The 23853-nt window shown below is 40.7% G+C and overlaps 1 protein-coding gene across 6 annotated transcripts in view; it reads left to right on the top strand.

Annotated features, from left to right (window-relative positions):
• The window catches only part of LOC135442230 (fatty acyl-CoA reductase 1-like), a 132051-nt gene extending 113231 nt beyond the window's left edge, over positions 1-18820 (top strand). For all 6 annotated transcript variants that reach the window (XM_064701806.1, XM_064701805.1, XM_064701807.1 and 3 more), the window contains exons 7-12: positions 3665-3783; positions 4827-4894; positions 8214-8385; positions 12132-12261; positions 13086-13213; positions 14249-18820. In XM_064701806.1, coding sequence (XP_064557876.1) covers positions 3665-3783; positions 4827-4894; positions 8214-8385; positions 12132-12261; positions 13086-13213; positions 14249-14411 — 780 coding nt within the window. In that variant the 3' untranslated portion in view covers positions 14412-18820. The remainder of the gene's footprint in view (positions 1-3664; positions 3784-4826; positions 4895-8213; positions 8386-12131; positions 12262-13085; positions 13214-14248) is intronic.
• Positions 18821-23853: the final 5033 nt, after the last annotated feature.

Below are 23853 nucleotides of genomic sequence, written 5' to 3'. Positions count from 1 at the left end.
GTTGCATACCTTTTTTCTTGCCTTATAATTTTTTTTCTGAACTAAAATCACTGCCTTAGGCCTCTCTGTCAATCCATAATGCTGTATAGCTCTGGGCTGATATTTATGTTCATGTATGTCCAACTTCATTGCTTTGTCGAAACTATGTTCTAATCAGCCTGGTGCAGTGTATGAAAGGATTAGTGGTCTGCAATCATCGGAGATCAGAATAAAATCCAAATATGATCTTGTTAAAAAAAGTTCATTTATATCTGAAGTAGAGTATTTGTTTTTTTGGTTTTTTAATCATAACTTCCAATGATGTCTGTCACACCATTTATCCAGAACTGGTTTGCAAGAAACCTTGGGCCAGGTTTTGTATGCAGATATAGCCTGTATCTTTAGATCCAAGTTAGCTCCATGGAGAGTAAAGATTATGAGATTCTAGGGTCACTATGGGAAATGGCTTCTTTTTTTATATAAAATGATTAGAGATGCACTAAGATTTGAAAAAGAGGTGATATTTTTTGGTCCAGATTTGAAGCAGTGAGATTTTTCAGTATAGTGGAAGAGACCATGACATTTTTGTCATCTACACTGAGCTCTTGGGGGATGAAATATAGTCTGTAACTACATTGAGAACTGGCCAACAAAAAGACAAAAAACAATTACAAGGATGCAGGGTGTAGAGACAAACTTGTTTGGAATGTTTTCCAGAAAGTAAAAATGTTTATTATTAGGGACCCAAAAGACTTTTTTCTTCTGAAGGGGGAGAATTAATAATTTTCCAGCTTTGGAAAAGAGGAGAGTGTGAATACATCCAATAAGTACATGAGTTAATGTTCTTGAATGTGGAGAGTTGTTTGAAAATGAACCCTTAAACATCTGAGTGATGCATCAGTTTGATTACCTGAAAATTGTGTCAGTACAACCAGCTCTCCTGGCCAAATGTATTTTAAACTGTGATTATTAGATGAGTAGTTTTATTTGCTTGAATTAAGTGCTGAAAAAATCAAAAGGGAAGTGGTTTTGGTGGTTTGGTTTTGTGCATTTGAAGTGTCCCTCCATACCAAAATACTCACTTTCAACTTCTAACCAAGCTCATCCTACAGGGAGAACATTCCTTAGATTCAGATTTGGTTCAGACGATCTTTGATGTCATTTGGGCAGAATCTGGACTCCAAACCTTGCAAAGACTTTTTTCCTCAGTTGCAGTGTTTGAGTCTGATCATTTAATTCCCTAAATAGACACATTTCTTTTAAATATTCATTAAATATGGGAGTCCAAGTTGTTCTTGACAATTTAATTATGTTTCTTTCCCCTACAGTTGCTCCAGCTGCTGTGGGGAGCTGTGTTTGTTGATTGAGGAACAAAATTAAATTAATTACATTTCCGCTGGAGTGTAATTAACTCCTTTTGTCTTGCTGTTCCCTATTACATGCAGAGACCTTCCTCCCTGCAAAGTAGTGAAGCTGTAGGGCACAACTGGTTTAATTTGTGATCTGGACAGTGACTGTCCAAAGCACGTCAGCTGAGAGGATGTCCAGAAATATCAGACTCTGGCCAGGAAATTATTTTGGAGGCTTCACTTTGCAGTAGCTTTTATTTCAGTGAAGAGAAAAATGTCAGTATCTATAAATAGAAACCATGCCATACCTGAGGGAAGTACCACTGAACCATTTTTGATGTAAAAAGTAACCTAAAAAACTTAAACCTCAAGTCTTTGTTACATGCAAAACATAGGAAATCTCGAAACCATTCATGTGTGTATGACCATCACATGCTGCTCTGACCACATTTTGCAGCAGATCCATCAAACATCCTCATTTGGAAGACCTTAGAAAGGTTTTTAGTGTGAAAATGTGATAGTTAATCACACAGTAGTCTCTAGTGAGCATGTTCATAGAAGTGGAAAATTCAGAGCTGTGCTTGGTTGCCTCCTTTGTTTCCTTCTGCCTTTTTTTTCCCCTTGAAAAAACCCAGTAGTAAGAACACAAAGAAAATCATAGTGATGTTGCAAATTGAAGCTTTAGTGTCTGAGCCTAACCATATTTCAGCTTAGGGCAGCAGAATTCAATGCATGACACAGGTTTGAGGAGGATGGAGTGAGCCATGTAGGGAATCTTGCACTGTTTGTGTCAGAGTCTGTGATCCCTCTGACTGATGCACCAAGGATGAGATGGGACTGCTCAGAAGTCCTAGTTCCTGAAAATTAAATCAGTCAAAAGTGTTATTCCCTTACTTGCAAGCTGTGAAATGCAACAAACACATCTGATTGCAGACAGGGAAAGGTGGAGGAGAACAGCCTCCAAAAGACACTAAAAGATAAACACCTTCCAAAGAGGGGGTACAGTGTCCTTTAAAATTCACCAATGACCACTAGACAGTGGTATGTGCTTTACAAGTTAATAGCAATCTTAAACGCTTATTTAATAACTTTTTTTTTTCTCCTCAGACTTAAGGCAAGGGGTTTTCCACAACTGGACACTTCCTGTTTAGTTGTTGTCGAAAAATTTAATCTATTTTATAATGAAATTCAAGTTTCAGATTGTGTGAAAATAATTTAAGAAAAGCTGTAACATTTCCTTTGCCCTACCTTTTAAATATTGATGGATCTGTAGCAAATGTTCATTTGCTCCTTCATTCAGTCCTTCTCTCTGTTTTTGCACAGATCTAAATTACAAGAGCTTTTATCCTTCCTTACTTCACCATCACTTTTATCCTCTCAGCTTTTTCCCTTGTTCCTCAGCTTCACTGCATTTTTTCCCACACAAGAAAGAACTTGATTGCAACCATGACTCTGCCATGTTTGGTTTCTTCTCTTATGTGCTCTGTTGAGCCCTCATCTGTGACACACCAAGTAAAGTTCCTTCACCCCATTTCACCCCACCTTTCTGTATTTTGCCTTGTCCTCTCTGATCCAGTCTGCCATGCTGTTGCCATATCTCTCCTCTGGAACTTCCAAAGCCTCATTGGTCATCATGGAAGCCCCCTGATAAGCATTCAGGTTAAATGTACATATTTTGGGGAGCCTGATCCCCTGAAAAATGCACTTCCTACTGAAGGAAGGTGAAAATTTTCTGTTCTTGCCTCTTTCCTGTCTTTGGTTGTCAGTGTTTTGTATTTGCACTGTGTTTTGGTGAGTGATGTGCTCTTCAATGCAGGGGCCATCCTTTGTATCTTTGTGCTTAACAGACAGCTTTGGAAAAGAGGAGAGTGTGAATACATCCAAAGGAAAGGTAGTCAAAATCCTTTTCAAAAATCCTACAGGTGTCATTTCCAAAGTGACTGTAGTCTCTGAGGTATATTCAGACCTCTGTCTTCCTGTGTCATTTAAGAAAATGTAACTTTCAGGCATGCACTTTACAACTTAACAGCAGCAAATTCAGATACATTTCTCTCCTTGGGTATTTTCTTTCATATTAAGTTAAATTAAGAGTCCCAGCTTTTCTTGTACACAGCATCATGTTTCATCATCATCATGTTTCCAGGCGTCCTCTGGAAATGCAGGACAGCAGGATCCATGGGAGATCCATCATGTGGTCACAGAAACCAAATAATCTGCAACAGAAAAACCTTGCTACAGTGCTGGCCTGTGCCCAGTACATGCTGCTGGAGTCCTGTCAGTTAAATCTCAACCCAGCCTGAAGTGGGTGAATGTTTCCCTGTCTCCCTGTCCCACAGGCAGGCAAAGGGATCCTGCGGACCGTCATCGCCAACAACGAAGCGGTGGCAGACATGATTCCCGTTGACGTCGCCATCAACCTGACTCTGGCAGCCGGGTGGTACACGGCCGTGCACAGGTGGGAGGGCATTCCTCTTCATAGCATTCCTCTTTGGCCTCGCACCTGGAACATTTGCTCCTTGCACCAGCACTTTACAGGGAACTTGGAACTGATTAAAAATCAGTGCAAGAGGCTGGTTGATTGATTTTCTGGTTGGTGTTTCCTCCCTGTGGATGGGAAAGGACTGAGAGCATAGGAGACACAATAAAGGTAGGGTTTAGAGTTAGGAAATCTCTACAGCTACAGGTAAGGCCTGTTTCTTGCATCTCAGAAGTCACTATTCTGAAGGCCAAGAGTTTTGCAGCAGTGGTTTTTGGGTCTCCTTTTCATTGAGCTGCTTCTCAAGTGTCTTCTGGAGTTTTCTCGGTAAAAAAAGCCCTGTATGTTTTCCTTGGGCAGCACTGCACAATGGAAATATGTTATAGGCGTCTACATTATATGATCTAAAAAAATCTCCCTTCTTTGCATTGTTGAGAAGAGTATGTAGAAGTGATATTAAGGATTTAAGGTCTTTTCCTGTAAACCTTTGTCCTGGCCTTTAATCATTAGGTAGGACTACAGAGAATAAATGACATTAATTATTCTGGAGGTTTATGCAACTCTGAGAAATCAAACCCAGGCAAATAAAAGGCAGAAGTGTTTTCCTTTGAAAGACAGAGTAAGCCCTCTGAGCTGAGAGTAGAGCTACATCCAGTAAGCTAAATAAGGATCCTAAAAGGACCTTGAAGAGCAGCTCACCAGCTTTCCCCTCAAAGCATTATTAAGATATCCACCAAATTAAAACTCTGCTGTTTTCAAGTATACAGTAAGAAAAATTGTTTCATCACTTGACACCCTTGGCAAAGCATGCTTAGATCAAGAAAATTGTTTGATTAATTCTTGATTTATGTTGAAGGAAGAAATAAAACAAGTGTGATTCATATTTAGTTCCACACCAGAAAATGCAAGCTTCGTTTGGTATTAAACTGGGAATTTACTTGAAATGGATTGTTTTTGTAATCCCATCTCTAAAAAATACAGTTTCTTCACATCTCAAAATAATACTTCTTTCTGTTTTCCAGACCAAAAAACCTGTTGGTGTACAACTGTACAACAGGGGGAATCAACCCTTTCTTCTGGGGAGAAATGGGTAAGGTCTTATTTAAATGGAGAGCATCAATAGTGTTCCTTACACTTTAAGAATTGGTTTCCACAGTTTAGGTGGCATTCAGAGTCTGCCATTCAAACTGTATTTTGGGTGCGGGTCCTGTGATGTAAAGGGTACTTCCAGACCAAACTATTCTAGGATTCTGTGATATTATGGAAGTGGTCTTTCTTGTCTATAAGAAAATTCTGAACAGAATTAAGAGGTGTCCACTTCAGGAGGAAAACATTGAGATGACTGGTGGACTTCAAGAACAGTTTGTATTTTGATCATGAGTTTTGTGGGAAAAAAAATCAAATTATTTTCATGACTGACTTTTCTTCAAGTGGATGTACTTCCAAGGCAGGGGTGAAAGAAAGGGAGACACATCCTGAAAACCTTGAAGAGAAAAACTCATGCTGAAGCCAAGCAGCAGAATTTGTTTCAGCTGTGTACTGTGAAATACTGTGTACAGGTAGTACATTCATGGACAGATGTACTGGGCCTGGTTTACTTTCTGTTACCCCTGCTTTTATATCTTTGTGCTTTAAATACAGGAGGCTGGCTATTCCATCTCTCATCCTTTGTTTTGCTTTTCCCCTTGCTTTATTTACATGGCAAAGTAAGTCAGCAGAGAATGAGACCATAATTGCATTTACAGAATAAATGTCTTAACCATTATTTGATCAAGTGGCCTAGCAGGGAAGAGGTTTCAGTAATTGGCTGAGTCCTGAGGGCATCATATCCAGCTCCTGGTTGCCTTTTCTTTTTCCCCTCTTTCAGTGAGAGATGAAATGTTGTGCTTAGTCAAGATCTTTTGTGGCTTTTTCACAGGAGTGAATGCAAAACTCTTCACAGGCTGCTACTTCAGCAAAAGCCACCATAGCACCACTTTCTGAGGTTTGCCTTTGTTAACCCTTTTTCAGTGTAAATTTGCTGATGAAAACAGCAAAGTATTTAGTGCATTGTCATTGATTTTATTCTATTCCTCTGCTTGTAACTGTGGAATTAGTCATGAAGTCATCTGGGTGCAGCAGTGGCACCTTCCATGAGCAGCTGAGCTGTGTGGTGCAACTGAAGGCAAAATTTTCTCCTTGGGTGACACTATGAAGCTCTTTCTACCCCATGTTGTAGCCACAGTTTTCCTGTGAGAGAGCAGCATGCTGCAGAGAATTAGGATGGAGTATTAAAGTGCAAAATTTTGCCTTTAAAGATGTTGCATGGCTGAAGGAATGAGTTTGGGAAAGATTTACTCCATCACAATGTTATGACTGCAGGCATCCAGTCTGAATCCTTATTCAGACTCCTACCAATTTCTTTTTGGGAAATACACATAATTCTGTGCAAGGAGTCAGGCTGTGTGACTGGTCATCAGGATGGAGGGTTCTGAGTGTCTGGCAGCTGCTGAGAAACCAGGGAAGGGAGTGGGAGTCACCTGGCCTGGGACTGAGCATTTTAGTGCAAAGCAAACATGGGTTTTGCAGAGGTATGGGTCTCGGCTACCTGTTTAGGCCCGGTGACACCAGGACCTGCTGTAGGAGTGACAGGTGTACACAAGGGAGTAGGGATTTTCCAAGGGGAGAAAGATCAAACAGAGAAATTGAGGCTGGATTAGGCTTAGGATACCAAGGGTTTGGAACAGAAGTGGCGGAGATGGTGATGCTTTGAGTACACTTTGAGTGATGAGCTGCAAGGGAGTGAGGGGGCGAGGGAGGGAGGAAACACCCATTGAAAGGCAGTTCATTCTAAAGTTCCTCAGACACAGATAAAAACTCCTAGTGTTAAAAGGAGCCTTAACTGATTTATTTATTTTCCAAATAATGCTATGCCTTGAAGTTTTTCTTTTTCCTTACTTTCTCAGTACTTTGCCTACTTATACAAAAATGTGGTCAAACAACTAAATTTTTATCTGATGAAGCATATTCTGCTTTGCTGCAATGTGAATCTGGTTAGTTTGACTTTGTGAAGTACATTTTGCAGTTTCTCCTCAAAACTAAATCGTAAAACAGGCTGGAGATGATGTTCAGTATGGCAAAAATTAAATTCAGTTTATTCTTGTTAGTCTACCTGGGTAAGATCTGTGTCCAATTCTCCCCCTGCAGAACCTGCCTTTGAGTTGTAGGATTCGCTGCTGCATTTTTTTGTTGAGGTTGGAGGGGAAGGACCACCCACCCACTAAGTCTTTGCAGTAGCTCCTAGAGGTGTCAAATTTCTAGTTTGGTGTTCTTAGTAGAAGTACAGCAAAAGTCACTGCTTGAAGTGCAGTAATGAGCTGAGCACAGACACTGGAGAGTCCTGTCTGAATGTTACGATCGGAATCTGCTTATCTGAGGATGATCTGGATGTTTCTTGAGGCTTGCAAATTCTCATCTGATTTTCTATTTGTAACATAAGCTTAGAGACTAAACGATAACATGAGCACAGATTGATGTCGTTAACTCTCAAATAAATTTTTTAGAAAGTGAAGAAAGCCTACATATTCTTCTTTCTGGAGCTTGCAGGTGCTCAGGAGTAGGAGCACCATCTGTTTATCAGTCCCTAGGGTGATAGTCTTACACTCAGTTACTGCAGTTCTGTTAAGCCTCTGCAATATGCAAATGTCCCAGATATGCACATCTAGATACCAGTTTGTGGCACTGTGCCATTGCCAGAGCTCAGAATCACCCCAGCATATTTTGTTCCTTAACATGCAGAGGGAAGGGAAGATTCCCACCTTATCATTTGTTTTTGGGTTAAGAATGCAAGACAGTTTGCTGCCTTAGAGCATCCAGAGGTGTTTTGAAAACAGGCAGACATTTGATGGTGTGGGTCAGATGTGGTTTGAAAGACATAACAAAGTATTTTTAAAGCTATCACCCTGTATAAGTGACAGACTAACTCAAACATCAGCCCACTGAAAAATCTGACTGAAAACTAGAAATGTCATTTTTATTTTTGGGTAGCAGATCAAAGTTTGCTTTCCGTGATCTAATGAAATTTTAGCACTTACCAATTTCTTTTACATCTGCTGCAGGTGAAAGCAGAAATGCAGCTTCTTGAAGCTCTTAAAGCTTCCTGTTTTTCCTCCTTTATGCTTAGGTGCTTTGACAAGGAGGTTTTTGTCTACCAGTGTTAAGTGTGGAGCAGGATTGGGTTTCAAATAGGCAATAGATGAAATTGTCAATTTTCATGGCAGAAGGAACAACCTGATCCAAGCTCTGGTGACACAATTCAGAGAGCTGTGGGCTGGAGGTGTGAAGCACAGCACCTTGGGTTGTGCTACACTGTGCTTCCAGCCCATCTGGAAGTGAGTGATTGCTAGTGAAAAATGCCTGTTCCCTTGCAGGGCAGTATGTCATGTCCACATTCAAAAGGAACCCCCTGGAGCAGGCCTTCCGAACACCCAATGCTCACATGACCTCCAGCTACTTGATTAACCAGTACTGGATCACTGTCAGCCACAAGGCACCCGCCATCCTGTACGACCTGTACATGAGACTCACAGGGAGAAAGCCCAGGTAAGGAATGGTGCCATCAGCCTCCTGCATACCCGCCACTCCAGTGGAGAGCAGAGCTTGAACCTGTGATGAGAACTGGAGTCCTTGAGCTTCTTCCTGTCCCCTTCTCTTGAGGAAAATGAGGAAATGCATGGCTGTAGTTAAACACAGCCTAGAGTTCGCACCCTTCCCACCACCTGGAGAACGGCACATCTTTTGAACTTGGCTTTACAGACTTCAGAAGTTCCCGAGGCAGACAAGGGCTGGTAGTCTTGTCTTCTCTATATCCAGATATCTACCACTTCAGCTTTCCAATGGGATCACCCTTATCTGGCATATGGACTTGACAAGGTTTAGAACATACCAGCTAAAACATTTTTTTTTCCCATAAATCAGATCCCTAAGTAGCTGTTTCCAGCACTGGTCTGAAATCTAGGAAGCAATTGTTTCTGAGTATGATTAAATTCTAATTGTATTTAGGAGGGAAGTTCATCATTATGGGTGGTATTTCAGCCCTGGCAGTGGTAGAGTTTGGAGGAACAGCAATATCTATGTCCCATGTGGAAGGAATCCTCTTGTAAGTAACGTTACTCCAGACGTTGTCCTCCTTTACTACCCTGACACCACAGAGGAGGATTTGTTGGGCAGTGTGAGAACAGGATGACAGCACTATGTTGATGTCAGCTGTTCTGATTTATCCCTGACATTCTGCTTTGGAGGCAGATTGGTCCATAAAAAGACTTCCAGTTATCCCAGAGGAAAGAATTACCCTAGAAATAGAGTTAAATTGAAAATTAGGCTGGAATCTCCAATCTTTGTTGAAAGGGGCAGCAGTAAGATCTTGGCACTGCCATTGCAATTGACATTTCTTTTCATGAAACTGATTGGCATAATTAACCAGTGGACACTGCCTGCAAAAAATGCTGTAGTTAAATGTCAAACAAAACTCAGCATCATCTTCTGGACTTTAAGATTTGCAGCCTCAGCAAAGATGGCTCCCCAATGAAGTTGGGAGTTTTCTAAGTCTTCTTTTTTTAATATAGTTCTCCTTTTCTTTTTATACACTACTTCAGCTCATCCAGGTATTGCTGCAATGTGGTAGAAAGCAGAGTACCAGCTCAGTTTCTTCTCTTCCTAGATACCTGAATATCAGACCTTTACGGTCCAAGGGCAGTAAAACACATGAAATAAAAAAAAGAAGCCTTTTTAGGTGTAAGCTCATTTCACATAAATTTCCAGATAGCAAGCAAAACTGCCCTAAGTGGTTTCCTGTGAGTGCTGCACATCCATCTATGACTTAGTACTCCCTTGGGGCAATCCTGTCTCACCTGAGGATCTCCTCGTGCAAGGCTCTGTATGGGAGCAAATAAAGAAATAATTGCTGTAAACAGTTTATTAGAAGACACAAAGCATGTCTGAACTGTGGCCACAGTGAGAGCTAATACTCAATTTATTCCTCTCAGTTCCTTCATAGTGGAGAATGAGATTTCCTGTAAGAAACCTTTTTCATATTTCTACTCAGTTGATGTTTTGCAGAAGACCTCTCCTTCATACAAATTATTAGTCAGTGTTTTGAATGTGGTCACATCAACTGAGCTCAGACAGTTGACATGAAATGCAGTTTTTGCACACACCTCTTCAGATCATAGAATCACAGACTGGTTTGGGTTGGAAGGAAGCTTTAAGATCATCCAGTTCCACCCTGCCATGTGCAGGGACACCTTCCACTATCCCAGATTGCCCAGAGCCCCATCCAGCCTGGTCTTGGGCACTTCCAGGGATAGGGCAGCCTCAGCTTCTCAGGGCAACCTTTGCCAGGTCCTCACACCCTCACAGGGAAGCTTTTTTCCCTCATATTAAAGAGTTGGTTCTCTTACCCTTTCTTTTTTTCTGTCACTCTCCCTTAGTCCTAAGCACTTTAAAGATTTCAGGGAGTCAGCTTGAGGGGAGCTTTAGATCTTTACAATCTAAAGCTTTTCTTCCTCCCAAGTTCCTAAAATGTATTAAAATATTCACAAAGCTTGGCCCCATAGTGTTTGCCCTACACAAGAGGATTATTCTGAAATAGTTTTAAAGCAGCTCAGTTTAACCGTATTCAGTCAAGGTGCACATAATTATTCAGAATGAAGGTTTCTTTAATGTGATGGTCTGTTTTGCTTCTAAAATGAAAGCCACTTCGCAAAGGAGTGCCTGTCTAAGATTTTATAGTGCTTTTTCCAGTTGCTTTGGGAGAGCTGCACAGTTCTGCTTTAAACTGATTCATTGTGTCTTGCTGTGCTGTACTGAGTGCTTATCACGGTGGCATTCATATGCGCGTAGGGAAAGGCCAGCCTAGCACCATTCTCCCACAGACTGCCACCTTTTATTTGTCACAGCAGCCGTGTTACCCCCTGGGCAGCTCAATATTTTGCATGAAAACAGCTCTTTTTTCCACAAAAATCAGCCTTTTAATGCTTTCTCTTGCCCTTACCCAGTCTGAGAGGACATGGTGTCCTTTCAGAATAGACCAAGCCCTGTACATCATACTTTAAAAACAACTGCCAGTGGCAGTTGTTTTTTACTTTTTTACTTTTTTTACTCGTGAACGCTGGGACAACTAAAATAATCCTGCAGGGTAGGACAGCATTACTGTCATCCACTTTTGTATAAAATATTAGTAAGATAAGGCCAAGACACAACAGAGGACTTAAACCTACATTTCCTAAGTCCTTAAGCAGTTATGCCTCTGAAGCAAGACAGCAGAGACGTGGAGCTGTTAGAGGGGGTCCAGAGGACAGCCATAAAGATGGTCAGAGGGCTGGAGCACCTCTCCAGTGAGGACAGGTTGGGAGAGCCAGGACTGTTGAGGCTGGAGAAGAAAAGGCACGTGGGAGACCTGGTAACAGTTTTTCAGTACTTTAAGCAGACCGGTGGGAAAGAAGAGGAAGGACTCTTATCATGCAGCGTAATCATAGGATAGGGAGGAATGGTTTCAAACTGAAAAAAAAAGTACATTTAGGTTATATAGGAGGAAATTCTTCCCTGTGAGGCTGGTGAGGCCCTGGCACAGGTTACCCAGAGAAGCTGTGGCTACCCCATCACTGGAAGTGTTCCAGGCCAGGTTGGATGGGGCTTGGAGCAACCTAGGGTAGTGGAAGGTGCCCCTTCCCATGGCAAGGGTTGGAACTGAGATGATCTTCAAGGTCCCTTCCAACCCAAACTACTCTGTGATTCTTTGGTTCTGTCTGAAAACTGAAGTTGAGCAAATGACTTCTGATCTCAGTGTCCATACTGCAGATGTGGTCACCAAATACTGGGGCTAATGCCAAAAATCAGAGCCTTGCTTCAGTACACAACTCAGGCTTGGGAGTAGAAGAAAATTCCTGTGCCAGAAAGAAAAGTACCCACCTTGAGAACAGCAACACTGTACACCAACCTTGTGGTGCAGGCTTCATACCAGCTCAGATGGGCTCTTCCCTCCATAGCGGTGGAACATGAGGTAGACACAGCTTCCAACCCTTGCTTAGGTCAGACCAGTGAGGTGGACATCAGTGGCAGTGATGTTGGCTCCCCTGTTGGAGCCAACAATAAAAGCTGGCTAGCTCTAGGCTCGAGCTCAGCTGGAGCAGTTGGGATTTGCTGGGCAAGTTCTCAGCCTAGCGAGTAGCAGGGCAGTGCTCAGGAGGAATTGGAATGTTTATTCACCTGGATTGGTGGAAACACAAACCAGCAGCTTCTACATAAGGTCAGACTTCCTGCTCATCTCTGATGCTCCTCCTTTGTTTCAGAATGATGAAGATTATCAATCGGCTGCACAAGTCTATGACACTCCTGCAATATTTCTCCACCCAGTCCTGGAACTGGTCTTCAGATAATATGAATATGTTAATGAGTCACCTTAACACAGAAGACAGAAAGGTAAATATGGGTTGCTAATCTCATATTCTTTCATCTGCAGCAATTATTTTTGGTGTATTGTGGAGCATTTAAATAATATCTGGATGACTGGAATTGTTTTTAATCTGAAATTATTTATTTCAGGAGCTTTCCATTTATTACAGGAGAATGTTTTCAGGTCACTGACAACCCAACCTATTCTATGAAAACTTCTTCCTCTCTACAAAGCCTTTCTTTGCTCTAAGAGACAGCTGCCTGAGAATTTGCTAACAATTTGTCCAATATGAGCACCCAAAATTAACTGGAGTAGTTGGCTGCAACAGGATTTTGTTTATGCCAAACACCAGAGTGATATATTTCTTTGACTTCTGTTGATCTAGCTGCCAAAAGAGAATGCAGCACAGCTTAGAGTGACACCAATGCAGAGGCACCTGTTGACTCAATGTCCAGTTAATTTATTTTCACATAATTTTAGTGACATGTTAAAACTACATGGAGGTTTTCATTTGAATCTGTTTGCCTGTGTGGAATGCCATTTTTCTTCCATGATTCTCTGTGTGTGTGTGTGTGTGTGTGTGTGTGTGTGTGTGTATACAAGTTGCTACCTGACTTTATTTTTTGCCAACTAGCACTCCATTTCTGCTTGCTTTGCCCAGATTCCCAGCTGGGTGGGACATTAATCAGCAGCTGTGAAACACAGTCTGTCAGTGCTTGGAGCTCAGTGGCTTTGAGTATTTCAGAGAGAGGGCCTTGTCAGGAACAGAGATCAACGAAGAATTGATGCTTCAAGTAAACTTGCTTTGAACTCTGGTGTTCAGCTTTCATTGTTTGTCTTTAAATCCCAGTTATACAACTTTGATGTTCGCCAGCTGCACTGGTCAGAGTACATTGAGAGCTACTGCATAGGTGCTAAGAAGTACTTGCTGAATGAGGACATGGCTGGAATTCCAGCAGCAAAGCAACATCTACGCAAGTAAGTCACATCCAGGGACAAAGAGAAGAGCTCCGGGCTAACTTTGGGGAAAATAAGTCTAACTACATTGCAAAAAAAGAAAACAAAAATATTATCATTATCATTATCATTATTGATTAAAATTGAGATAACTTATTTCTTATCACAGCGGTTTGTCAGTATTTACAAACATAGAATAAGGGGATAGTTGGCCATAACAGGGAATCCCAAACAAGTTCATTAATCATGGATAATTTTTAGGAAATTTATAGGGACCTCAGGAATGGACTGCTGACTGCCTTAGACTGTGGACTGTGATGCAGTAATAAAGTTTACCTTAAAAGGGCTCTTAGAAAAATGAACCAAGTTTTGAGGTCTTTAGGTGTCTTTTTTCCCTTGGTCAAGCACTGGGAAAATGAGAATTAGAGAACTGCAGAAACTCTTGCTTGACAGAAAGAGGACAGGATCATTACAATCTGAAAAATTCAGTAATACCACTGAAATTGATAAAATTTATCAATTTATAAATTTATCAATTTATTTTATCAAAAAATAAAATATCCCAGTGCTGCAGTATTGCAACAGTGAGGACCATTTATGATCATTGTATAATTTCACAACTCTAAAGATGGGGTTTCACCCAAATAAGAGAACCCTGCTTGACAACTCCTGCGAGTTTCTCTAGGCTGCCCCAATTACTGCAAAGTGAGAGATAACAAATATATGAAACTGAAGTAGAAAGTATTGGACACAGACTGTCCTAAAGAAAAACCTCTCCATATGACTTTGCTCTGGTTTGAAATGAGAGAAGAACAAGAGTGAATTCCAGTACAGCTATTCCACCAACACCATGAACTATTCACTGTGCTCCAGCTTTATCACAGTCCTTGGCAAGACCAAGGACTCCAGCACAGCATCTCCACTAAAACAGGAATAGCAAAAAGCCCAAGGGCCACTTGTAAATAGGATTTATTCCTGAATTACCTGTAGGAAATGCAGGGGGCTGGTGAGCTTCTTGTTGTTTGTGTGTTTCTTGATAAGATGCCTCTTTCCCAGGCTGAGGAACATCCGATATGCATTCAACACCACCCTCCTCGTGATCATCTGGCGCATCTTCATCGCAAGGTCGCAGATGGCTCGAAACATCTGGTACTTTGTGGTGAGCCTCTGCTACAAGTTCCTGTCCTACTTCAGGGCATCCAGCACCCTCAGGCACTGAAGCCATCCATCAGCAGCCAGCCTCTTCCAGAAGGACCTCCATCTCTTCTAATCAGCAACTGTGGGCATTGAGGTCTGAAAGTAGCAGAAAAATCCACTCCATCCAACAGCAGCTGGCACTTATTGTACACTGTTTCACGCTTACCTTTTTAATTTTAACTAATGCTTTAATATATGGTCTTTCTTCCATAGGACCAGGCCAATTTTTAAAGCCAAACTGAAGCTTTAGGAACAGGTCAAGCTGGGACCCTCCCATCTAAAGTCAGATATACAAGAGTAAGGATTAATCAAAGTTATTGTCCTCCCATGTACTACTCCTTAGGCTGTCTTAATCCCATCTTCTTCCTCAAAAGAGGCAAATTTAAAGCACGACCTTGGAAGACAAGGATGCCACCAGAGAAGACCCAGCTGAGGAAATGAACCTGTAAGAGGTCTTCCTAAAGCAGCTATTTGTTCATTCTCATTCAGTGAAATGGTACCTTACTTAAAAAACAAGATTACACCTTCTCACTTTTTCAAAACTTAGGAGGGGAAAACATCAGTCACATGAGGCCAGTGAACACACAGAACAGTTTTCAGATCTTGTATTGCTGCTGAGGACTGATGCTTTCAAGCCATACCTGAAGACACACATAAAATTCATGCACCTGTGTTAACTCGGCTCATTCACAAGCTGCTTTCTTACAAAGAGGTCTTCTTTTCTCCCTGTGGTTAAGGTTTCAGTCTATTAAAATATTTGTGGTCTTGCATTTATCACATTTGCCTGGGACATTTTGGAGGTCTTGAAAAATGCTGTATTAACCCTGAGAATGAAGAGACTTCATAAAAATCAGAAGAAGAATACAGAAACCTGTCATTATTTTTGAAGTATGGGTCTTTTTTTTCCCTGCAGGAAACCTCTCTCCCTGTAGCTCAAAACCAGTCTGATACTGGGCTTTCATTACAGCTAAATCACTTTGCAGTTAATCATTTCCAGTGGCAAAGAAAGTGTAAAGACACACATGAAGGAAACATCATTGGGCCTGTTCTGCTGCCATTCCTGTCAGGAGGCATTAAAAAGTCTGAAATTTGTTTTTCTTGAGAATAGTTAAATGTTGGATTTAATGATCTTAAAGGTCTTTTCTGACCTAAGCAGCTCTGTGATTCTTTGACTTCTCTGTAAGAACAGTCATGCAACTGTGAAGGTAATGCACTTTGTCCTGCAGTTTAGAATTTTCAGAATTTGATTTTTCAGAGTTTTAGAATTAAATTGCAGTTTAGAAAGGAAGCCAAGGACCTTCCCAATGCTCATGGCTGTTGGAGATCCTTGGTTCTTACAGTGAATTGTAAATTCCTGTGGGGGCAGAGGGAGCCTTCTTGAAAGTAGCAGGTGCAACAACAGCAACAAATTTACTGCATTGTCAGATTTCAGAGTCAAATCTTACACCGAAATATTATTTATTCAGATAACACTGAATAAGCACTTTTAAGATGATCAGTCTTCACTGCAGCACCCAGTTTCTCTAATCCTGTGTCATGCCAACTGTCTGAAAAAGTAATGCTATACAAAAAAACACAACAAAGTAACACAGTTGCTCTTTTGTGAGCTGAGAAGAGCAGAGAATTTACAAATCTGGAATTCCTCAGAAATTATACTTGGTTTTGGTACTGAAGGTAGGAGCAAATTATGACAGTGCGTTTATATCTGAGCACTTCAAGCTGGTTCAGAAATCTTTCTAGAGGTTCAAGGAATTAATCTTGCCCCCTATGCCCCAGAGGTCTGATTCCAGGCAATTGCCAAAGGGTGCCTGCAGCAGGACCTGAGCAGAAATGTGGTGTCCAGAATGGCAGGGCTCTGACATTGCCTGCCACACTTTAGCATTTGTCACACACTGCTTTTGATCTCTGCTTAAATAGGTCAAGCACCCAGTTTACAAAGATGCAAATTTCTGAATTTCTTGCCTTGGAAATGTGCTTCCTGTAGTGAAACTGGTTGTTGGGTGTGTGTTTTCCAGCTTCAGGGCATGCTGTGCAAGGTGTCACCACCTGGGAAACCTGGAGCTGTTTGTTGGGGGGCTGGGGAACAACGTTCCCTGTCCAGTGCTGCCACAGCAATGTTTTGGGGAAGACTGTGGCGCTGTACTTTGCTACCTTAGTGGGGCTGAGACAGGTTGCTGCAGAGATTCCTCCAGGAAGAGCGCATTCCCTCAGTTACATCATCTGGTCATCAGGCAGCTTGCAGTCCTCATAGGAAAGGCTAAAACACAAAGCAAACCGTAACTGTCAATCACTTTGAAACAAACTTCCACTCAAACATCAGGAGATAATTTCAACACTTATCCTGAAAGTCTTTTTAAGTGACCTGCCTTATGGACAAAGAGAAGCAACACTGAAGGGGATCATAAGTCTTGGGTTGTGCACATGATAGAAAAAAGCTTGGGTCTCAGAAAAGTCGAAGGTGCAGAGCTGCTGCATCAGTCAGCTCCCCTGAGAGTAAAGTGCCCCACTTTTCCTTCCCCTTCCCTACTCATGCCAGGAATTCCTCCCAATATGCCTGTAGGCATTCACAGTTGTGTGCACTGGCTGTATTGTCTCCACAAGTCTGAGGTTTATTTTTTGCTCCCCTGAGAATATCCAGACCTGGTTTTCTGAACACACAAAAAGGTGCTGCATTCAGAACAGTGGTGGTGTGACATTTTAAGGCTCTTCAGCATTTTGCTGAAGGAAACAGCTGCAGAAAAGCTACTCAGCCCCAGAAAAACAGCAGTAGTTGTTTGGGTTGGCAAAACAGAGCTGTTGCAGATGGTGTCTGCTCTTCTGGAGACCTTTCATAGCCCACACGGCATTGCCAGCAGCTGGCTCCAGAGCTCTAGCCTTTCCTGGAGCAGATCAAGCTGTTTGTTTGTTTTAACACACATGTAACATGAAGGGGAACTTGAATCTTTAATCCATTTTTTTGCGGCCTGAGATGTTTCCAGCTGATTGTCTGATGCACAGACGTATTTCAGAAAGCCTCAGTGCAGGGGCTGATGTGTGGCAGTGGCCCTTGAGTGCCTGTTGTAACTGTCATCATGGGGAGCTGGGCCTAAGAACTTGTTTTCACCTCAAACAGTGGCTGATGTTCAAAGGTTTACTTTGTGCTCCTCAGTGGATTTGTTTGTGCTCTGAAGAAACCCAAGCCTTGGGGAAGATATCTGAAAGAAAAAACTGAATATCATTTCACCATCATCAACAGGCAGAAGGTTGCAATTAACAAGTATCTTTTTTTAAAATTAAATGGTGATAACAAAACAAACAAACAAACCACAACAAATCCTGACAAATAATCTGTGTTTTAACTGCCTTTTGAACAATAACCAAAGCTGTTTATTGTCAGCATGTCTGTTACTAAAAAATTAAATTTCTTACCCCTCCACTCTCCTCTGTTCTATGTTAAGAAACAATTTTTCCACAATAGGGAGGGAGAGCTAATAGACCCACTGATAAATTACAGGTTGTTGGCCCATTACCCAGCTCCTGCAGAAATGTGTTCTTTTACATTTTCTAAGGAAACATGAGTACATCTGCCTGTGTGTACAGCTGCATCTTCCAGCACCAGACAACATGGTAAAAGCTGTGGAGCTCATCCTGAAATGCGAGGCTGTGCTTGTTTGGAGTGCCCTGTTCCACTTCAGTTTACCACAAAGAGATTAACCGTCGTTTCCAGTGTAAAAGGAACCTAACCTGTAGCTGTTAATCAAGTCATTATCATGAATAAGCAACTGTGAAAAGAGGGAGGGGGCATCCTTTTGTTTGTAAATAAGCTACAGCTTCATGGTTGAAAGCATGCTGTTGTTCTTCCAGCATTGACTACCGCTGAAAGCAAGGATGAACATTCAGTACAACTTTAGTACAATTGGACCCCTTATTCTAGCAGAGAGCAAATAACATTCCCCAGAAGGTAAGTGGTGAACACCCCATTACATGATGCTAAATATTGGTATGAAGGTGGTACAGATTTACTTGAAGAGAATTAAAATCCAGAAAATAAAGCGTATTTGGGGAATAATTAAAGATGTACTATCCCACTTTTCTCTATTGCTTAAAAGCTAGCTATGAATTGTTTTTTCAGAGGAGTATGAAGCCACTTAGAAAAGGTTTCTTGTCCTTACATGATCTTGGCTGACCCCAGTTTATAGTAAAATATTTACTCTTCCACCATCCAGAGTTTCTTACAGTTCTATCTGCTATTTCTATCCTCTTGTTAGCTACGAGACAATTTCCTGTTATAAATCTTAATTAAAGAGTTTCTAATGTTAAGGTGTAACCTTTTGAGCTCTCAAATCAGATAAAATGGTCAAACCACAAATTGTGTGAACCTCAGCCGTAAAATTGTTAATATGATGTTTATGTTATTTGAAACATTTAATAAAACAAAATATTTTAAAGCTATGGCCATTCTGCATTGCTTGGTTTGTTAGAGGAGGTGGTTACTTGCTGGCCATTGCAGTTGAGCAGAAGCTGCCTCTCCAGCACATCTGCCCACATCTGCAGCACAGCTGTCGGTGGAACGGCAGCCCCACCTACAGGAGGGAAACACATTTTAAAGGCTGCAGTAGTGAGACTTCAACCCCGATAGAGAAGACTGAAAGGTCCTACTGTGATGTCCTACTGTGTCCTATGGAAACTCAGAGGGGCAGCAAAGAAAAATTGGGAGTAACCAGCCAATTTCCCCAAACAACATCCCATTTGTACCTGAGTATATTACTGCAAATTTTTAGTTTAAATATAGAGACCTCAACTCATAATATTAGTTTTCTGTCAAGCAAGAGTAGACAATATCTAGTAATTATCTCTCACTTCCTTGCAATATAGCCAACTTCAATGAGTGGAAAAGACACAGCATTATCATGACCCTTTGCTTAATGAAAATTATTTCCAATCCTGAAATTCAGGGCATATATCAAAGATATCACTTTCATTTTGTTAGCAAATCTTTCCTTAAAATATAATTTTCCATTTTTAATATGTGAATGTGATCTTTATGGAGAAAAAAAAAATTCCAGTAAGATGCATCAATGAACGAAAGCCATCAGCAGGAAAGTTCAAATTCTTTACAAGGAACAGATTTTAACATCAACCTGCATTCTTCAGTATTTACGGGGTTTTTTTTCTGACATTCTAAATTGCCCATATTATCAAGGCAAATAATAAATAAATGAGGGAAATTGCATTAATTTTCATATTTTAAGGGAAGCAGAAATAGGGGGGGAAGAAAATGATGTAAAGCAAGATAAATCCTTAGCTGATAATGCCACAGGTCACACAGAATAAGCACCAGGTCTCAAGGGAAGGCATCCCAGCCCATTTTCGCCATCTCCCTCAGTTAACGACAACTGGTGTTCATTAAGAACTGAGCCCACAGGTCCCGGTTCCTAACTCCCAGGATTATTTGGCTGTGAAATGTGCTGTGGATAGATTGGATTTCTGGACTCATACCCTACCTATGGAATGGATACCACAGCAGTGGAAGCTGAATTAACCCAGAACCCATCCAGAGCCAGGAGAGGGCCACACACTCATCCACTTCTCTTGCCACAGTTGCCTTGATGATACAAATTCCTGCAGCTGCCTGCACTGCAGTCTCAGGGGTGACTTGCTCCTTCCAGGGAAGCAGCAAGTAACACCCTGCCCCAAATGAAAAAGCCACAACAGGAGCGCACAGCAAAAGAAATGCATCTTCTGTAAAAGAAGATTAGGCAAGAGGGGATCAAGACAATAGCTCTGAAGCTGCCAATGTGATCCATCTTTTCCCAGTCTTCCCTGAACAAGGTATGGAGAGAGCTTTGCAGAGGGCCTTCAAACAGGAATTCCCACCTCAGCTTGTGCCCTGACTTTGTATTTCTGATTCAATTCTCACTGCAAGTTCTTTCTCTCTGTTATGTTTGCCCAATTATCCCATCATAAAAAAAACTCAAACTATTTGATATAGCAGCAATTTTAATTGAATAGTTTAGAAAATATATATTGACAATATAATTTGATTAAAAATAAGGGATAATTTGGTTCCAATAATAGCGCATAAGCAAAAGATAACCGCGGGGTACGGAGTGCAGGGCTCTTGGACCCTTGTCACCTCACGTATAATCTTGCCAAGTGAAGATTCTCCCCTTCTATGCCATGTGTCAATGTCATCTCCCATTTTCGATTCATCACACTTCTAACTCCGCCCTCATCACCACCTTTACCACGCATGCACCACCACTCAGTTTGGTGGTCGCACAAGTCTTTGGGGGTCGTCACTGATGAAGGCTCTCCTCTTCCTCTTTGTCCTTTAATTCACCTTTGGGTTACACAAGCACACCAAGCCAGTATAATGTAAGCCAGAATAACATATTACTACATTTTAGTATCAAAGCAATAAATCTCTTATAGCTGGCATATTCCTGGGACACAACCAGACTTTTCCTTCTTTCTGTTAATTTTTAGTAACTGTTATCTCTTGCTTTTTCCTCCTGTCCTTGAACATCTGGTGGGAGGGGGGGGTGGAGCCCCTCCTCTCCTTTTCTTCTTTGGCATTACAACTTTTAACTGTTTTATTATTTCCAAATAATAATTACTATATCAATATTGATTATTGTTTCAATTTTATCAGCACGAGTCGTACTTATTTACCACATTTCCAACTGGAATTCACAACCACTCTACAGAATACAAACCTTTGAGAACCACTGGCTTAATGAAATATAATTCATTGCATTAAACCTATAAAAACTGGCCAGAGAAATCAGGGCTGGTGAAAATGCCAGCATAAATGTTTGTAGAAAGAGGTTGTAAGTGTATTTGGATCAGTAAATGGGTAAGATCTGAGACACACAAAGACTGATATTTTGCTGCTGATAACACAGGTCCTCTGCCACTGACATTTGTTACCAAGTATTTGCTGTGCAAGACACTGAAGAGCCCCCAAAATTCAGACCACTGGTAGTGCCTCTGGCAGTTAGGTTTTTTGACCAGAAACTAATAGAAGGTTTATAGCATAGCACAATCTTGCAGAGAGAGGCAGGTGAATTTAAATGTATCTTTCTCTTTGCCTCAGGCTTTTAGAAATGGAGGCATTGTGGAACTTGAGGAACTAATGAAAATTTAAAGCTACAGACAGTAAAATTTAAAAAAATTTTAAATTTTAAATTTTAAATTTAAAAATTTAAAGCTACAGACAGTTACACAACTGTAACTGCAGAGTAATAAATAAAACTGGCTGCTTGAGTGTGAACAGCATTAACATAATGACTGTGTTTATGCAACACTGAGTTTAAGGGAAAATTGTGTCCTTTCTTCACAATGCATGATTATTGATCATTTTAGCACATTTTGTTACTCCCCCCCCAGCTGAGGGTGATGTGACCGTTGGTCTGGGGAAAAAGAAATGTCAGCTGCCCATGGAGAGTTTGCTACCACTTAACACTGCTGGGAAAGCTTTATTAATAAATAACGGGCTGCCGGGAAGGATATGCCAAAAAAATAAACTAAGATTGAGTCAGCAAGTGCAAATTCAGCAATGAGCAGAATAATGAGGTAAATTAGCTTGAAAAGGCAAGTGAGGCAAAAGTTTGGTACTCTGCAGTCAAAGCTGGGAGAGAGGATGTGAGTTTAGGCATCCAATAGATGACAGTCCCAGTGGTGGGATAAAAGCAATAGTTACATTATTTTATTCATTCTTTAATCTTTGGCATTAGGGTGAGATTAATATTTCCAGAAAAAAAATTAGATTGTTTTCCTAGTCTTCATTTTCATAATGACTGGCGAAATAGAATGTGAAAGCAAACAAAGGAATTAGCTAGAATTTCTTATGCAGTAAATTCCAACTAGCGTCTATTAGTATTTCTTCTAATTAAGATTCTGTTTGGCCTTAGAAAGCAAAAAATCAATCAATACAAAATGGTAAATATATTTTGGTATGTAAACCAAGAATTTATCTGCTGAGAAGGTTTTGTTTACAGTTTGCTCTAGTACAGCATTTGGCATTTTATTTTGAAGTGCTATGTCCTGTGATGAATATGGATTTGAAATATTGATAAGCTTTGCTTATTTCCTTGGGAGTTCTTTCCAACATCAGTGATCCTCTGATAAGTGTGAAATACAAGGATTTTACCTTATCAGAAGTTAGACAAAATACTGAGAGAAAATATCTCAGGCACCATCCACTACCCCAGGACACAAAAAGCAAGTAAAAATCCCGTTCCTCACTTCTGCTGAAGAGATAGTGAGAAATGGATACCCACCACAAAAGAAAGGACTGTATTTCCACAAGTTGGGTGTCTGCAGACTCAGAGAACCAGCAGTAAGATCCTAATGCAGGAAAATCCCCTGGAGAACAGCTTGTGGGAAGATGGACACGTAAATGTCCTTTAAGGAACTGCTAAAGAAATGTCTTGTCTCCAAGAAAGGAAAAAAAAAAGGTTAAGAGAGTAAATTTGACAAGCCACAAATTTCCCTACTGGTTGTAAATCATGAACGGGAATGGCACAGGAGGTGACAAGTAGGTCAGATTACATAAAATAATGTATTAAAATAAATAAATAAAGCACAGCCAAAAAACTAAGTAACTGGAACACAGAACAGTCCAAAAACATTCTATAAGATTATTGACTGGAAGACAACAGAAAAAAAAAAACCTAAACAAAAAAGTCTGTGTCTTTGCTAGAAAGATTAGTATAATTTATGTAATAAACATAAGATCATCATCAAAAGGGTAAGAACTCAGAGCAGACAGAGAAGAGGTTACAGAGTGCTTAACATAGATTTTTTACTGTCAACTATAGGCTAGAGCAAGCTGAGGTAGGCTGGTAGATATCCTGGAGAGCTCAGGAAAGATGGACAAAATTGCACAAGACAAAGGAAATACAAGAGGACAAGAATGTGGGAATTATTTTTAGTGAGACTTCAGTAAAAGAACAATACTCAGCAGTCACGCAGCAGTTAAAAAGGAAAAGAATAATAGTGTGGATTTCCAAAGGCAAATTATGTCACATCAAGTTTTCTCTTACAATAGAGTGAGAGGTATTGTTCAAAGCAGAAGAGTTGGAGATGGCATACAGTTTGTGCTTTAAGAGGTTTTTATCTCGCATGATCATTGTCACAAATAAGTTGAGGCAAGAACACTGCAAAATTAATGGAAAACCTGACAGAAAATCACAATACTTACTTGCAATTCAGTGTTAACCTGGGAAATTATATTATGTGTAACCCCAGATGAGAGGATTCTATAGATTCATTAAGGAGCTGAATGCTGGGATAGAGAGTAGGCTCTTTAAAACCTTGATGTCAAGGTGGGAAGGCTGTGAACAGTGCAGGGGACAGGGCTAGTTAGAACTCAGAATATTAAATTGAAACCCAAGGCTCCTACTTAAGTAAGTGAAAATTATGTCTTTCAAATTAAAAATACTTGCATGGACATCTAACATTAACTTGTCTAATTTGAG

The sequence above is a fragment of the Zonotrichia leucophrys genome, chromosome 1A (assembly GCF_028769735.1).
Source record: "Zonotrichia leucophrys gambelii isolate GWCS_2022_RI chromosome 1A, RI_Zleu_2.0, whole genome shotgun sequence".
NCBI classification, from domain to species: Eukaryota; Metazoa; Chordata; class Aves; order Passeriformes; family Passerellidae; genus Zonotrichia; species Zonotrichia leucophrys.
Note: the sequence above shows the minus strand (reverse complement) of the source record. Positions and strands in the feature narration are given on the sequence as shown.